This window comes from Tyto alba, unplaced genomic scaffold, assembly GCF_018691265.1.
Source record: "Tyto alba isolate M040663 unplaced genomic scaffold, T.alba_DEE_v4.0 Super-Scaffold_21, whole genome shotgun sequence".
Lineage (NCBI taxonomy): Eukaryota > Metazoa > Chordata > Aves > Strigiformes > Tytonidae > Tyto > Tyto alba.
In genome coordinates, this window is record NW_024881295.1 from 12,931,816 (window position 1) to 12,949,132 (window position 17,317).

A 17,317-nucleotide genomic window follows, 5' to 3' on the forward strand; every position below is an offset into this window, starting at 1 on the left:
CCCTACAAATGAACTTCAGTCTGCCTGAAAATTGACCTGTGTAACAGTACAAACTTACTAATTATTGTTATGTACAGTATTGAATTCTTTGTGACCAAAAAGGTGAGAGTTGAAGATAATAGGACTGAAGTTCCACCACATGCTCTAGGCAAAGCAGGTTTTGACACTATTTTCAGAGATTAAGTATGAGTAGAAATTTAAGTACACAGGACATTTAAAATTCAAAGAGGGCAAGTGATTATGCAAGCTGGTTACAGATGTGAATAATAAGGAGGAAAGGCCTCAATTCTATTAAAAAAAAAAGGTTAAGAGTTTTTTTTTTCCCAACATGAAGGAAAACTGATAATGGACAAAGTAACAAAAAGATATATATGAGAGACCACCCCTAGAAGCAGTGGTACTCAAAGCAAAAAGACACTTGGGGATTTATTGCATACAGGTAAGTATCAGTATTATATTAAAAAAAGGGGAAAAAAGAAAACCTGATCAGAAACTGGAACAAGTATTCCAACCTGCTCTTTCATGATTTTGTGATTAAGGTAATATATTTAAGACTTGATAAAGATTTCTTACTGTTAGAAGTGCAGTGATTTCTTGCACCTCTTGTAGGGGTAATTATGGCACATTTTTAAGATTTAGACACTTCCCTAAATTAATGTTTATTACATCAGATTATGTTTCTAAATTTTATCTGATGCAAGTAAAAAAGAAAATCCTTTTTACCACTTTTCATGTTATACATAAGCAATTCTCTCCATTTAATACTGTCTATCATGCTGACAATCTTGGCTTATCAATCAACAGCATGGTACATAGTTTTACACTTGACATGGACAGTTGGCCTATTCCGGCAATGAATTACATTGTTGAAGACAGAATTATTATTTTATTCCAAAATATTAGAAACTGGAGATGTTTGAGTTGGATTAAATATTTTGGCCTAATTTAGCGAGCAGCTTTTCCCTACTGTTTTGGACATCCTACAGCCCCTTAAGACAAGACAGAGTTGTTTAGAAATGCATTACCATCTAAGTGAATTGGTCACAATTCACACCTTACTTCTAAGAGATAACAGGAAAATAAAGTCACTGGGTGAACCAAGCGTGTGTGTGTGTGTGTGTGTGTGTGTGTGTGTGTGTGTGTGCATACCTGTGTGTGTGTGTGTTTCCATGTGCATGTGTGGTTTTTAGTAACTCACTGAAATCCTGTCACAAGACCACATAGGACAAGTTCTAAGAACAGTTGGTATTAAGTGTAAGGCTGAAAAATTTCATTAGAAGAAAGAATATTAGAAAAAGAAAGGCTCTAATGATTTTTATCTTTTTAACTAACAGACACTTAGTTATCTGTATTTCTTCTAAGCACTTATGACTGTGTTTTGTAAGTGTTAACAAAAATTTCCCATTTAAAATCTTCTCTCACACAACTTGTACAGAAGTCCCATTTGATCATGCAACAAAGCCATAAAAAGAAGTATGTGATGTCACAATTCTTTACTTGGCAATCAATTACGTTAGCAAAGACGGAATTGTACCCTCACTCCATAAGTTATCAGAAGTTGTAATGAAGTAAATTCTTATTCTTATATAAATCTTTAAAAAATAACTGAGTAAAAAGAGAAAAAGTAATGAGCCATGCTATGGTTTGTTTTAAGCATTTCTGCATGTTTGACCTCCCTTTCATTTAATGTCCTGTAGAAACATCTAACTCTTCTTAATTTGGAAAACTAAAATTATCAGAAGTACTGATTTTCTATACACTGCATGTGTGTCATATGCGCTTGGACATATAATACGACTTTGGTTAAAGATGATAAAATGCATCTGTTAGTGTTACAAGCAGGAAACGAAGATCAGAAAAATTAATTGGTGAGTGGCTACTATATTCTGGCGAACTTTAAATTGAAGGGTTTTTTTCCATTATCTGTCAAATTTGTAATCAAGATAATTCTGTGCTACTTATAAAGGGCAAATATTAAACATCCAATTTCATAAAATGCACTGAAAATCCTTCTCGCCCAAATATTTCCAGATTGATAGGAGCAAGCAAAAAGCATTAAGAAATGTAAACACACAAGAAAATTGCAAATCCCACCTGATGATCCAAATATATGGCATTCCTTTGAAGGTGATGTGAAAGAATCTCATTCTATCAGGCAGCAGTCAGGGGGGAAGAAGGAAAGGGACAGAAGGTGCAGAATGCATGAAAAGAGCTTTAAAAGATGTAAACTAGACAGTGATCTTCCTACTTTACATAGAAATATAATGCTGTTTTTATCTACTTTTTTTTGGTGGTTAATGAGTTTTGAGCCCAAAACAGAAGTGATGAAAGTTTTCCATGAATCAGACTATGAACTACTATATCACATTTAGGTTTTACATATAAAATACAGTAAACTCATGTAAAGGTCTACTACACAGACAACTATAAACCCTTTGATAAATCTGTTATAACCATGTCCTGATTTTTGTACATGGATTATAAATAAGATTGTATCTTTTATGAGGCAGATAAATAATAAATTAATTTCATGATCTATCACTAATTTTTATTATAATAGGTTGAAAACCTTTAAACTTAACTATGATATATTTTAAAATATTCTTATGTAATTTTGACTCAGCTAATATTGAAAAGCTCTGAGTAAAGCCTCAAAGGGTTGATAGCAGAACATCACATACAGAAAGAACCAATGTTACTCTATTCTACTCCCATAGTAGTCAGAAAATTTTGCACTAATGGTACAATGCAAACTTTGACTTAATGAATGACTACAAGTTAGTGAGAATGGTACATGACACACATTGCTTTATAGCTGACCTTTGGGCTGCTGGCCTCAAGTTTTAGTTGCATGAGCTGTGCTAGTGTGTGTTCCCGGATACTACTCAGTTCAGCTTGCTGCCGTCTCAGCTTTATTAGCAGCAGCGTGAGCTCCTCTGGCTGAAGGAGTGCAGTGTGAGAAGCCAAAGAGTAGAAAAAAGGTTAATTGGTATCCTAAACAACACTTAATTAAAATAAGGGTTCTTATTATCTTTCTTACAAAAACTTTCTACAGTGACACAACAAAAGATACACCATTTTTCCCCAGATTGACCACTTTCAAATATATAATGACGGGTTAGCTTTCAACTACTCAAACCAGTTGATACTGCAAATGCCATAAAAGTGTGACATTCTGTATAAAGGACATAAATGAGTGAGGATTTTTCAGGAGAAAGTCTGTGCAGCCCTCAGACTTTTTTCTGACATACATATCAAATTGATGATATTGATTTAAGTGAAGGGGGAGATAATTCTAGTCCTTAGGATATCATTATCTGTACGTGCCATTTGAGCCTGGTGAAAGAATCAAAAAATTCCCTCAAGAAAGTTTAGTTTCTAAACTAATTTTTCAAAGGTATGCATTAAAATTAAGAATAAAAATAATAGAAAACCCACAATAACTGAACTACATCGGAAACAATCACCTTTTGCATAATAAAACTGCACAAGCATGACAAAAATAATTTTCCGTCCCACCTTCCACAGGTCTGAGGCCACTAGTTAATTTATTGCTTTACTTTTGTGACTAAGATGTACAATACCGCCTTAGATGAAGGATGAAGAATTGTATTTAAAACCTGAGACTCTCTATATAATGGAAATAAAGTCACACTCAAATGGGTATTTGTCAGGTAATTCTTCACATATCAATTTAGGTCAGTATCGGAAACTCTACCTGAACCACTCCTGGGAACCATTTCTATTGGCAATACTTCAAAAAAAACAAAACACTTAATATCGCAAGTATTTTTGTTATGTTCCAGTTTGCTTCTGTTTCTTACACTTCTCCAGAAGTCATCTTATAAGATGTTAAATATTCATCCAACATTTTGGTTTTCTCACAAGTTCTGTGAGTTTAAAAAAAACCAACACCCAAACACAAAAGAAAAAACCCTAAAACCCTGCTTGCTGTCTCCCACAGTCACAGAATTTCCCCAAAGAAAATAAGTAAGGAAAAAAGCTCCAGAGAATGAAGTATTAAATGACTGAAAAACGAATACTAGTTTCTCAGAATAAAGAAAACACATCCCTGGGAACAAGAGTGGCACTGGCACCGTTCTGAGCTCATACCAAAGTAGCCCACAAGAGGGAGCAAGGGATTGCCACATAGCTTCAGTTGTCAAAACCATTTGTTTTGAGGGAAAACCACCACCAAAGCCAAACTGTCTAGCAGCCTATCTTCCTCTTATAGTACTCTCTTAATATCTGGATTTAAAATACTTAATTTCAGAGAGCAAGTGTAAGAATCTAGACTGCTATACTAGATGTTTTCAAGTCCTCCTCAAAAATCTGTGACAATGCTTTCAGTCTGAAAATTAACATAATTTCAAAGCACACAAAAACTTTTTTTTAGAAATAAGTAAATTGAAAGTAGCATCTTCAAACAAAAGGAACAGTAAATCACTTTTTCAAGATCAAAATTCCTCTCGGTTTCTTCTGCAAAAGCCCAATTTTAGTGCAGTGGGAATAAACTATTTAGTGGTACTTAAATCCAATGTTTGCAAGCAAAGTTTTTTCCATAGAGGAGCCCATCGAACAGGAATTCCTATTCCTCTCTAGACACTGATAATGTTGCAAACATTTTTGACATTGCTGTAAGTGACGTGTTTTTGATACAGCTCTTGGGACTCTTGCAACAACCACAACACAAAATTTTGTTTAAAGAGCTACCTACAGGTTTCCTCCTCCAGCCCTTGCAACGCTTGAGCTGTGGGCAGGACTTCTGGTTTCTACAGGCAGAAGCTTGGAACTCCTTGCCCCCTATCCTGCTCATCAGCCCAACTCCAGCAGCAGAGCCCAGGAGAGCTGATGGGACCATGAACCCAAAGAAAAGTCCGGAGAAAGCACGGCACAGAGATAAGGTGCCAGCTGCCAAAGGCCAACCCGTAAGTTGCTAAAGGTGCCAGGGGTTCATGCTGAGAAGTGCAAGAAACAGGCATCGAGGCAGTGGAAGGACTGACTGGGCAGCTGTTGCCCATGGTATGATTCAAAATCTGTGTTTTTAATTAATAACTCTCTCAAACAGCAATTTCAGATGGACAGAGAAAGATTAAGGAAATGAGACAAAAGCTGGTAAAGAAATGACAAATTCAGGACAATCTCTTAGCTGTTGGCTGAGAGTCATGTTTCAATTAGGAAAGTGGATGTATTCACCTTCGGTGAGAATTTCAGCTCTACCACAGTAAAATGGGAGATATCAGAAAGAACACAATTTTACCAAGTGCAATTTTAGTATCCTTAAGATTTCCAAAAAAAGGCAAAATTTACTTATAGGATTTTCTAACTAATCAATGGAGAAATAAGTGTTCTGAGATGTATTCTACCCTCTCCCTGATAATTAAAATAAAGGCTACATTTAATGCAAGCTTTGAATATAATATTTCAGTGTTGCCTCTTCATACTTAAAGATTTATTCTTAAAGAAAGCCTAATGTACAAAATAAAAATCCAACTCACTGTTTTGCCTTGGAGGCTCTGAGGAGTAACAGGCTGTAAACTCAGACCTGCTGGCATTGACCTTCTGTCAGGCACAAAGACATGCTGTACAGAAACAAAATAGCACAGTATGATCCACAGTTATCTAAAGACTCAAAAACTATTAAATTCTAAAAAAAAAAGTCAAACCAACTTCATGTTCATGACAAATTAGCTATGATTTGTGCGAGCTTTGGCCAGTCATGCTCCCTGCTGGTCTACTACCTAGGACACTTGAGTAGTTTATCTCTAAATTTTAGAAAAACCACAGCTTTCATCAGTCATTTAATTAACAATCCTCCCTCATAGTTGTTGCTGTACTGACAGCCTGTGCAAACAACAATTGTAGTTTTTCCACCCATCACTGAAAGCTGTTTAAAAACCTAAGATCCCTATATAGATGGGGCTTAAATCTTAAATTTACCCTATGGATTTCAAATAGTCTCCTAATTACCCGCCACTTAAAAACAGGTCTGCATTTTTAAGTTAATGGCAAAAGCTAGTTGTGTAATTAAAAAAATGCAAACATAAATAGTATGAAAAACCAAAGGGAAACAGACGTCTGGTATACAAAATACTAAATATGAACTGAAATACTAGCATAAAGTGTTTCATAAGGAAAAAGAAATATCAGAAAGCAAAACATGGCTGAAAGGACAAGTAAGCACATGGTCTGAAGCACTGATTACTAAATTTCCAGTGCAGCTGAGACTTAAAGGATGTCAAACAAAATGACTGCTTCATTGACAGTGACCTAAAAAATTCCAAACCCAAGACTTAGTAGTAATCAACTGTAAGTTGTTTAAACTGCTTTAAGATGTAGTTAAAGATTTTTTTCCTGCATCAGGAAACAAAGACACCTGAGATAAAGTTTTAGGAAAAATGTTCAGAACTATTTTATACCAACTCTAGTTTTACATCCAACTGAAAGAGTAATTTTTATGTATTTATCTGCAATCCATTAAAAAACATTCATAACACAAGCATGATGGATACAGCAGAGCCACATACAGCCCCCAGGTTTACGATTCTTCCCTAGAAGTGACCTTGCAAGACTATCACATCAGTTCTTCACATTTCTCTCTCAGTGATGAAGACCAAAGTTACGCTAGTCAAGTGCTAAGGTTGTGTGCAAATAGACTCTAATCTTTATCGATGTCCCTAGTAACTGAAACACATCAGAAAAAAATGACTACACTCAGTTTTCTGCTGGAACCCAAGCCAGCCAAACTTGTGGCCCAAGAATGTAAAACAGCACACGGAAAGAATTCTGTCATTTTCGGTCCTCTTAGAGTTCCAGCTAAAAAAATCTAGAAAGAAGCAAGATTTCTGTACATACAACAGACTACTGCAAATTATTTGTCCGTTGACTCCTTTTCTTTCCTTTAGAGAAAGACATTATCATAGACAGTAACATTAGGACAACATGTTTTCATCTACTGTATTAGAAAAATATCTTTTTATAACTGTTAGATTTTTAAATGCTTTTTAAAATCAAACCTTTCTCCATGAAAACAGTGATGTAACTTAAATCTTCATTATAATAAAATATACTACAGTGCAACATGAGTTTTACAGTAACCATATACTTTCTACTAAAAATCCCTGTCAGTAAGATTTTTAACTATTAAAATAACTATTTGTACCTTAGTATGATGTGTCCTATGTCTGCGATCAATAGTTACATCTCCCCTTTGCACTGGTGAAGACACTTCTGATCTGTAGGTCCGCTGTGGGGAATATCCTTGGAAACCAGCAATCGAACCATGAGAAGGCGAGGTGGGAATCGAATGCATCGTCTGATCAGAAATATTAATCATAGTTTTTGGGCTACTTAAAGTACTGTGTCTAGTAAGAGTTGTTTGCTTATTGTAAAACTGACGTTGCTGCCATTCATAGAGCTGCCACATCGTGTCATCGCGCATCGACCGCCGCTTTTCTTCGGCTGTTACTGGTCCTATGGCTCTGTCGTAAGCCGCTGGCGTTACGCTGCAGAGGCTGTCCGGCCGTGCTTTGCTGTTTCTAGGCAGTGTTCTGTAGCCTTCTGGGTACCGGGGTAAAACTTGAGGCCGATGGCTTGGCATGTTTCTTGGTAACGTCTGATATGAGATTATGCTGAAACACAAATTTTCTTTTAATTAGTGGACAGCATTAATATTATGGCAATATAAAGTCTTTCAATATTGGTTAGGTTTATCCAGATAACTCTTGCCTTTTTTTTTTTTTTTTTAAATACAAGTGTCATTTTAAAAGCATGCAAGAAAATCAAGACAACAATTAAAGAATCAACTATAATACTTGAATGCACTGTAACAGCCAAAACTGGATCCTCTCTCTGATTAGCTGCTTGATTATATAATCCATATTTCATCTTTTTACCAATTTAACAGTCTAGTTGTGTGAAACTTAGATCATCTTGTAACTTGTCTATATGCTAGATAGGTCAAAGTTTTGAAATCTTTGAAGTTCTACACTGTTTCTCTATGAGCTCATTTTTCAAAAGTGAAAATATCTCCTGTTTCCCTAAGAAAATTTTGAGCAGTGACTGGACACAAAAAAATATATATTATTTTTTTAACAGCAGACCAAGCTAATATAGCAGTAATTGTCTAATGAAATTATATTGTAAAATTGTCAAGGACAGGCCATTCCATATCAGCTATTGAAGTGACACAAATAGCAAAATATTTCTTTGTTTGATAAGAATATGGTATTGCTTTTCAACTCTGATATGAATTCAAAGGCTTATTCTTTAATTTGTTGCCACATTAAAATTCTGGAGTGCAACTGTCATCATAAATAGCCCCCTACCAACTTTCCCATATGAAATAAAGGGTTCCAAAAGAGTTTACAGAATCCATTTCCTTCCATATTGAGGGCATCTAACAGCTCCTATTTTATATACAGTCATTTAATTGAAATTGTTTGTTGACATTTTAGTATTCTTAAAGTCCCTATAGACACCTTTAGAGGTTGTCTCTAGAATTACTGTTGGGTAGCAATACTGGTTCTGATGTCTAAGTTGGACTACTTGGTAAAGCGGCTTTGCTGCTAAACTTTTAGGGGCTCAGTTCTGAAATGTTATGAACACCCTCAAAACTTCAAAATAGTCCTTCATCCTAAAGAATGCAAATACCATCCAGCCCAGAATACAGAACTCCCATGTCTGAATTAAGCAAGCAAAGGGTGGCAGAGTGAAGATGGAAACCTGGTGCTGTACAGGAGGCATTTATTATTTAGGACGAGGCTTATGTGAGCAAGGTGGGGAGGCAGAGGCTCACATCCTGGGTTAGCAGCTACAAAAAACCCTCACTTGGTACCATGCAACCCTTCTATATTTTTTCACATTTGAGAAAGACCACAGAAGTGAACCACTTTTGGTGAAAACATTTACTTATGATTTGTGCAAAATTAATTCAATAAAGTGATACTGAAGTGGAACGTTTGTATTTTTTTATTTTAAAAAACAGTTATTTTTATTTTTAAAAAAGTTTGTTCTCCTCAAGGCATCAGTTGCCTTTATCATGTAGCTCTTGCAAAACTAGATGTCTAGATCCACAGAAGTGGCAGATAACAGCTTCAAGAATTAAAAACTGCATTGCTCTCATTCTTATTAATTTCTCGGGCAATCAGACTACTACGGGGTCAGCCCGTTCCTCTAAAAAATTAGTAGTTTTACAGTGAATCCTTTTCACTCCAGATTAAGGACACTTGACAGATCCTATTTTATATACAGTTATTCAATTGAATATGTTTGTCAACATTTTAGTATTCTTAAAGTCATAATTTTCTTCCAGCCTGACACACCAGAGATACTCAGTTTGGTCCTCCATGATTTCTCTAACACATTAGAGAGACAGATACAATGGAAAGCATCTTTATTAAAAGTCAGCACCTTTTCCCCATTAAGTGATGACTAATTTTCTCAAATATGAGCTGAACAGGTCTTACTAAAAAACAGCCTTACTAGGCTCTCACCCCAACCTTAAGCTTTAACATAACCTGGAGCTTCTTTCTACTCTCATTCATCAACTTCAATTCTACTTAAGTTTCTGTCTCCTGCCAGAAACTGGCAATCTGAACAAAAATAAAATTTAAAAGAAACCACATACTAAAGACGTCACAATACATGAGAGATTTGGATCATTATTCAAGGCCTCTTCCAAAAATGACAGCTCAAGGTCAATTCTTTTTCAGTTTGCTACTTTTATGTAGAACTGCATTTGAAAGTATACCTTTTGTGCTATCAATGCCACCTTTATTTAAGCAACAAGTGTTCTCTATAGTGAAGAATAAAATATTGTTAATTAGTGACACATTGTTAACAGTAGTTCCCTCTATTTGATTCCCACAATGAACTTGGTTTTAGTGTTTTTATACTTGTTCACAACTGAAAAATGGCACAGCTATTCAAATTTCTGCAGTTTCGTTGCAAGTTTTACAGTCCAATTTAAATAAATTTTAATTGCAACAAAGAGCCTTCTCAGGTCTCATTACACAAGCATGCATAATAAAATAAATGATAGAGTATGCAAGTCGCTGTCTGTACTGCAAGTTCAAACTTGATCAAACTACTTATGTTGAGTATTTCACATTAATAATTCCTAATTATATTTAATGAAAGACAAAAGGCAATGAGGAAATGTTCAACCAATTTTGTCAAGTGTAAGTCAAACTAATGTAATTTTTTCATGTTTTTGCAAAGACTGAAAAGCCCCTAACTCCTGTATTTTGAAATGTGCAGAAAACACATTTTCTTAACTTGGTTCTATCTTAAGCTCTGCTCTGCCATCTATCTATATGCAAACTCTGTAATTTCCAACTCTTCAAAATATCTCCTGTGATAGCATCTCCATACTTACTATCTAATGTAATATTAAAAACTTTTATATTTTATTGCTAGAGCTGCTTGTCTGTAAGCCAGCCTGGAAGCAACATCCCTACACTTCTGTCAGACAGAGAAATTGCTATCGGCACAAGATTCCATATTGTCAGTCATTCACACATAACTTTAAAGCTTCATGAATAAGCACTGGAACTCAATATCAGAACTAGGTGTTTAATTTCATGAGAAGAGAAGCTTTAAGCATCAAGTTGGTTAGATCTCTATGACTTACTCTTAGATAAAGTTTCTCTCTCTCTCTTCAATTAAAGCTTGTTTAAAGTTTAAAAGCCCCCTGGAATATTTTTTAAGAATTGAAAATAAAATATTATTACAAGAATTTGTGAACAAAAATGCAGAAGACAGGGCAATTTCAAGAATAGATTTTAAGAGGAAAAAGAATTGTTATGATTGATAACACCTTCTCTCTGCTAGGATAGAGAAATTTCTAACACCCAAAAAGGGTTTCTAGACATTTTTATTTATCAAGTTATTAATATAGTTTAATTTATTACTAAGCATTCAAATGTTAATAAAAAGAGAAACTTTAATATATCTGTTCTGAGCATTGATCCAGGTGTTTCTTACAGAGAACAATGAATTGTGTATTTATGTAATATAGACCAAACCTGACAGAATCTAACCAGAATAGAAATCTAAGTATTATTTGCTAGAAAGCCTAGTAAAAAAAAAAAATAAAATTTACATAGTACTTACCCTCTCGTTTCCTCTTCTTGTCCTCTTCCTCTTTGTATTTTAATCCACTGTTCCAACTGCAGCATTGAGTTAGTTCTCTGCATAACTCGTTCTGACTCCATATGTGACTGGACCGCATTGTGCTGACCTCCATCTCCAGCATCTGCCAGGACAACACCAACAGCTTTATTCTCAGACCCATTTAAATGAACTGGTCTGAAGTGCCCAGTCTGAATCGTGCTCATGGGTAAAGTCCTGTATTCGGAACCCAAAGGATTTAGCTTTACACTGTTAATTTTCGTTAATGGTTTATCTTGCCCGACTTTCTGGAATCCGTATTTTTCGGCTTCCAATGCTTTCTTCTCATCATTTTTGTTCACTTCTTTGTTTTTCTGGTTATTTTGTGCATCCGGCTTAATTAGCACCCGATGGTTTGAAATATTATTTGCTTCTCGAGGTGGTGTATTTTCCATGGTTAACTTCTCTACTCTGGAAAGGAATATATGACAAGCTATAATATCAACAAAACATTAATTAAAAACAGTAATAAAAATGAAAAGTTAATATATCAGTGTTTATCAGGGTTATTTCAGAGAATCCCTGTCCAGATAGTTTACACCAATATCTTGGCTTTGAGAGAAAAATGCAGGATATATTTTCACAATAATCAAGGACAGGTTGGTTTTGTTGTTGTTGGTTTGAGGTTTCTTGTTTTGTTTTTGCTTTGTTTTGGGGCTGGTGGTGGTATTTGCTTTGGGTTTTTTGTTTATTTGGCTGGTTTTGGTTTCTTTTGGTTGGAGAGTGAGAGTGTTTTTTCTTCCATACTTCTCTACTTCTTTTCTATTTTAAAAGCATTTACAACATGGGGTAAATTTTTTAAGCCAACTTCCAATTAGCCCCCTAGAAAAAATGTGCACAAGAGGAAATAAACAGTCTGAAAAAGTGGATGTTCAGTTCCTGGAGGGTTAGACATTCAAACAGTAAAAATACTCAGTGGTTCTCCAAGAGCTACAGCTTCCAGATGTCAGCCTGAAATTCAGACAATTTTTAAAGCCATCTTTAAAAATGGTAGCAGATTACATTGCTGACCAGCATGTGTTTCACAGTACTGCTGAATTTAACATATAATGAGATCCTTTAAAGAAAGCAAACAACTTTTCATGGTCACTGCCATCAACAAGGTTTCTCTAGTATGTTATCACTTTGGCTGGCATACATTTTGTGGAAAATAACTGTGGCTCCCCTAATTTTAAGGGAGAAAATAGCTGCTGACTTAGGGAACTGTACCACAAAAATAATTATATTTTTAGAACTGTTAATGCTTTACAGTACTTACACAAGTATTTAATGTATGCAGCTCTATTAGTTATCTTCTTTTTAAAAGTTCAAAATGTCAGGAAGCTGTGGATTTTTCTGCACTGGGACATGAACTAAACATTCAGCTCAGACAGTGGTTTGTTTTTTTGGTTGTTTTTTCTTTTTCTTTTTTTTTTTTTTTTTTTCTCCCGTATACTATAAAAAAAAACACAGCAAAAATCCTACAATGTTTTGATCAACATTTTTTGGTATGGGAGGAAAGACGAGGAAGAGATAATTCTTTAAGATTACATCTCTATAAAACCAAACCAAGAACAACTTTATGACTGTGTCCAGTTCAAGTGCCTAATCCATGTGTAAAAAGGCCATCACATACAAACTGCCAAAGAGCACAAGTACGACCGCTCTCTGAAAAATACTCTAATTCCAACTCGATTAAAAACATACATAGCTGTAAGCATTTTTGCCAACCCCATCTCTACACTTCTCCTACAGATTATTTAAACCATGAATTGCCAACAGGCCAACAGCTATTTGGGACAGAACCACAGCAAATACATAAGGACGGAAAACTGTAAGGTCCTTATAAAACTCACCATTGCTAATAATACTGGACACTTAATTTAAAATGTACCTCCTATTACCACCCTATTCTTGTTACAAATTCTTTGTGATATGAAAGGAATCAAGTGACTCCTGCCTTGACAGGAACACCACTTCAGATGTATCAGTCAGAAATGGCAAGACAGCAATGTCCTCTGCATACTGTACGTGAGTTAAAATGAAATGCTCATGCACTTTACATGTTAACAAGGAGTGTGATTTTTTTTCCCCACGTCTCTTTCTGATGTAGTTGTGATGATCCCAATCTCTGCTTGATACTTTGAAACGTTATAAAAACTCCTCCAAAATTTACTCTATTAATATAAGCAGCTCAACATAGTTCTTTTTTCCTTCAGAAATGATTTCTGAGCTGCCAACGTGAAAGCATACACACACATCAAATGTATTGCAAATTAAACATTCATACCAATAATCTAACATGAACATCTCTCTTGCTATATGCGTCAGCATTATTTTTAAACACAATGGTTTTTTCTCACACATCACTATTAAATGCAGAGGTTAGATACATCAATGTTTTCTGCTAGCAGAAAGGGGAGGATAACATTTCTGCCAACCATAACTTTCAGAGAAAATAAATCTCTATGTAGAACCTGTTTTTATGTAGACTTTTGTGGGGGAGGACACATGTGGTGGAACTGCTATACCTACATAATCTTTTATATAATTTCCAAGTATCAGAAAAAGAAATGCTTTGCTATCCTCCTACTGTAATTTAAAAGTGAGGGATTTTATTATTTTTTTTTCCCCCTAAGACTTTAAACTGTTCCCAAGACCAAACATTTCTGCCTACGTTCCTTCTCAAGGTTATGAGAAAAAGCTGGATCACCTTCCCCCTTCTAACTCAAAACTGCACTACCCAGTGTTCTACCACAAACTAGAGGAATTCTCCAAACAAGAAAGTGAATGAAAAACTCCATTTCCCACAATTATCAAGTCAAAAAGGGTGTTCAAATTTCAGTTTTCAGACAGCACTCATGAGTTTACAATTAAATATAAGAACTATCTTGCAAATAATCCTAAACACAGGCATTAATATATGCAACATGCCTTAATAGTACCACCTATCCCTTATATAGAACTTCATATCAATCTTTCTCAAGGTGCTTTACAACAGAGAAGCAGTTGCCATTTTACAGATGGAAAATCTGTGGCGCAGAGGGAGAGTGGCATCTCTAAGGACATTTAAAGTCAAGACTTGGCACAGTGTTCGATTCACACTATCATACCAGTTTCCACTGTCTGTCTTAATTAAAAAACAACTAAATCACAGAATTGTTTTTTGATGCAATCTCTATGCTGTATCACTTGTTACTATGGTTATGCACAGCAGAGCCAAGCATTTATATTTGACATTCTCCGTGATGGTGTAGAGGTTGAATGACTGACATTCAAATAGACTTCTGGGCTCTCCTTTAAATTTGTGCATCAAATAAGGCAACTCAGTGTGAGCAAGAGATCTCTTTTCACAGCAAAGAATCCAGATGGGAAAGAATTATCAGAAACTAAGAGGTAAATGTAAGAAACATAAATCCATATTTATATTTGGCTCCATATTTCTATCTATCACTCAAAGACATATTCAGCAAGACTTGCAGGGTATTTTGAGGACAGGAGAGGGAGAAGATGAAGAGAATGAGCATTGAACACATAGTCCTTCAGCATATACTGAATACAATTTATAGATTTCTACAACCAAACAGGAATAATATGTTTGGAACAGTAATACAGGAAAAGTACTATTTTGTGCTGTTTAATAAAAATAAGTAATTCTGAAAGGGTTTGGTGGGGGGCATTTAATTACATTTCAGATGGACATGAGAACTGTGATTTAACAAAGCCAGGCAGCAGCATTTGAAAACAAAAAGCCATCTTTTCCAAACACAGGACATCAGTAAACCCCCACTGTGGATGCCACTACGCTAACAAGTGCTTTTTTAGTAGCTTAGCTTATGCTGTTCAGGGAAAGTAACTACATTAGGAGAAAAAAAAATAAAAAAATCTTTTCTTAGCACATGCTGCATCACTCAGAAGAAGCAAAGTCTCTAGCACATACAGATGACAGCAAAAGGACATAAAAGTGATGCTCTTAAACATGGGAGAGTAGAGAAGCCAGCATTTAGGGTAAAAATGATAAATCAGTATGTTGTGGATATTAGTATCTACAAACAAAAGCAAGAAATCAGTACTCATAGACACAACTTAACTGTGGTTTGCAGTGGTACAACATGGAATGAGTAAGACATTTTGCTAATCCAGAGGTTGTTTGAGATCATGTTTTGAGTCATAAGCTTAAATAGTTCCTCACTGACTAATGTATTTGTGTTTAATTATTTTGATAGGTCTCTCAGCACATTATTAAACTTGAATTTACTATCCAGGTAAAATTAAAACAAAAGTGTTTAGAAAGGAGTAATTACAGTTACGTCAGTAGGACCAAATAACATTTATTCTTCCCTGCAGTTATACATCAATTCTAAAAGAAATGGTTACATTTTTGTTTTCTCACCTCAGTAACTCATCGCTGTATTATGTGGCTAACTCTGTCTGAAAAGTAAGATTATTTTATGGAAAACTGGGCAAACCCCACAACATTTAAATATTTTAAATATTCCTTTTATCTTTTTCTCTCCAAGGAACTCAAAACCTCAGAAAAATAAAGATACACATTGTAGCTCTGAAATTATTTAAAGCTGAAACATTCAATTTAACAGACTGTTGGGTTTGGATTTTCAGAGTATCATAAGCAGTAAAGTACCCTGATTTCTAGATTTAAAGAACTATGCTGTAAAAAATTATATCATTGGGTCATTTATGTTAAAAAGTACTTAAGAGTGGCTCAACATCAGTTTGCATAAATATTTAAGGAAATAAGTTCTTAATAACTCTAGGTATAGTATCATAAGTATCTAGCCTGTTAAAAAACTGTATTCAGTACAATGTTAGAACCTCTAGAAAAAAAAGAATTGAGAAACAAAGGCACTGGCTGAATTTGACTAAACCAAAATCATTTATGCTTAGAGCTATGTGCATGCCAAACTTCAGGTTACTTAGAGATGAGGTAATACAATACTTAATACTTAACAGATTTTTACAGGAAAGAAATTATTTCTTCTGGATAAGAACATATCCTGCTACGTAGTTCATTTTAAGAACTGGTTTGCTAGTCAAAAGATGGATTCTTTAGAAAACCAATGTCTGAAGGATTTTCTTCCTTATTATAGCTAACAGACATGAAAGTCTTTGAGACTTCACTGGTCTTGAAATGTATTTTCTCTCAAGTAATTGTTTCATGACTACTGACAAACTTTTCGAAGAGGTCACATATACTTCTGTTTTGTTCTAAGGTTTCTTGCCCGATTTAAAAAACCAAGATGGTGTTACGTGAGTCACTTTTCTGACACTTGCTTTGGTTGTTGGCAAACCCATTCCACCTGTGATATCCTGGCAGAAAACTACTGATTTTGCTGCTGAGTTCTTTTCTACTTGTTTAGTTTGCTACACTGACTCACCAAGGAGTAAGATAAGCACCCGAAGCAATGCAAGGCAGATTGCAGGAGCACGTATAGCTGGCTGGAAGGTGTTAGATAAGCTCAGCTGTAGTGGGAATCCCTGCTGTTTGTGTACACACTGCCAAACACCTGCAAGAGGGAGGCACCAGTGCCGGAACAGGCACTGTGGCTGCAAGAAGCGGGTACGAACGCACGGCCAAGCGTTTTGGGAGGCTGGCACACCCCTGAAGGCAGCGGACTGTGCATCTGCCATGTTAGAGCAGCCACGGCCCTGCAGCCTGGCAGGCCGCCTGCCCGGGCCGCAGAGCTGCGCGGCCACCAGCGTCAGCTCACTGCCCGTCCCCATAGGCTCTGAGGCAGCAAACAGAACCGTACAGCTGAATTAATGAACTGCACAAAAGAGTGGATATTTACATTAACATTTTAGATTGCTTACGTTAAAAGAAATGTCACAAGTACTAATGTAACATCTGTCTACCTAATTAAGTTTACTAAATACTTTTTATAGACCACTAACTATTACCCAAGAGACTATGAAGACAGCACTTATTGAGGAGACTCTGTCAGATGGAGATATACTTTTTCCACATTGTTTTTTCTACCACAAAGATGTCCTCTTCAACATTCAGTCTTCACAGTATTGCAAATACCAAATGAAGGTCATTTCATTGGTTCAAAAAAGATTCAGAATGACCCACTTCAGTATTATTCCCCCTGTGAAGGGGGAATAATAATACAATCAATACATGATATTTGTTGGAAGTTAAGTG

The 17,317-nt window shown here is 35.5% G+C and overlaps 1 protein-coding gene across 18 annotated transcripts in view; it reads right to left on the bottom strand.

The window, feature by feature from the left end:
* PLEKHA5 (pleckstrin homology domain containing A5) overlaps positions 1-17,317 on the bottom strand; it is a 169,805-nt gene that overhangs the window by 34,686 nt on the left and 117,802 nt on the right. For 11 of the 18 annotated variants that reach the window (XM_042795234.1, XM_042795242.1, XM_042795230.1 and 8 more), the window contains 5 exons: positions 11,116-11,583; positions 7,163-7,631; positions 5,499-5,582; positions 2,821-2,940; positions 2,095-2,148 (listed from right to left, as the gene is read on the bottom strand). In XM_042795234.1, coding sequence (XP_042651168.1) covers positions 2,095-2,148; positions 2,821-2,940; positions 5,499-5,582; positions 7,163-7,631; positions 11,116-11,583 — 1,195 coding nt within the window. The remainder of the gene's footprint in view (positions 1-2,094; positions 2,149-2,820; positions 2,941-5,498; positions 5,583-7,162; positions 7,632-11,115; positions 11,584-17,317) is intronic. The other 7 variants (XM_042795236.1, XM_042795243.1, XM_042795233.1 and 4 more) reach the window with 2 other exon arrangements.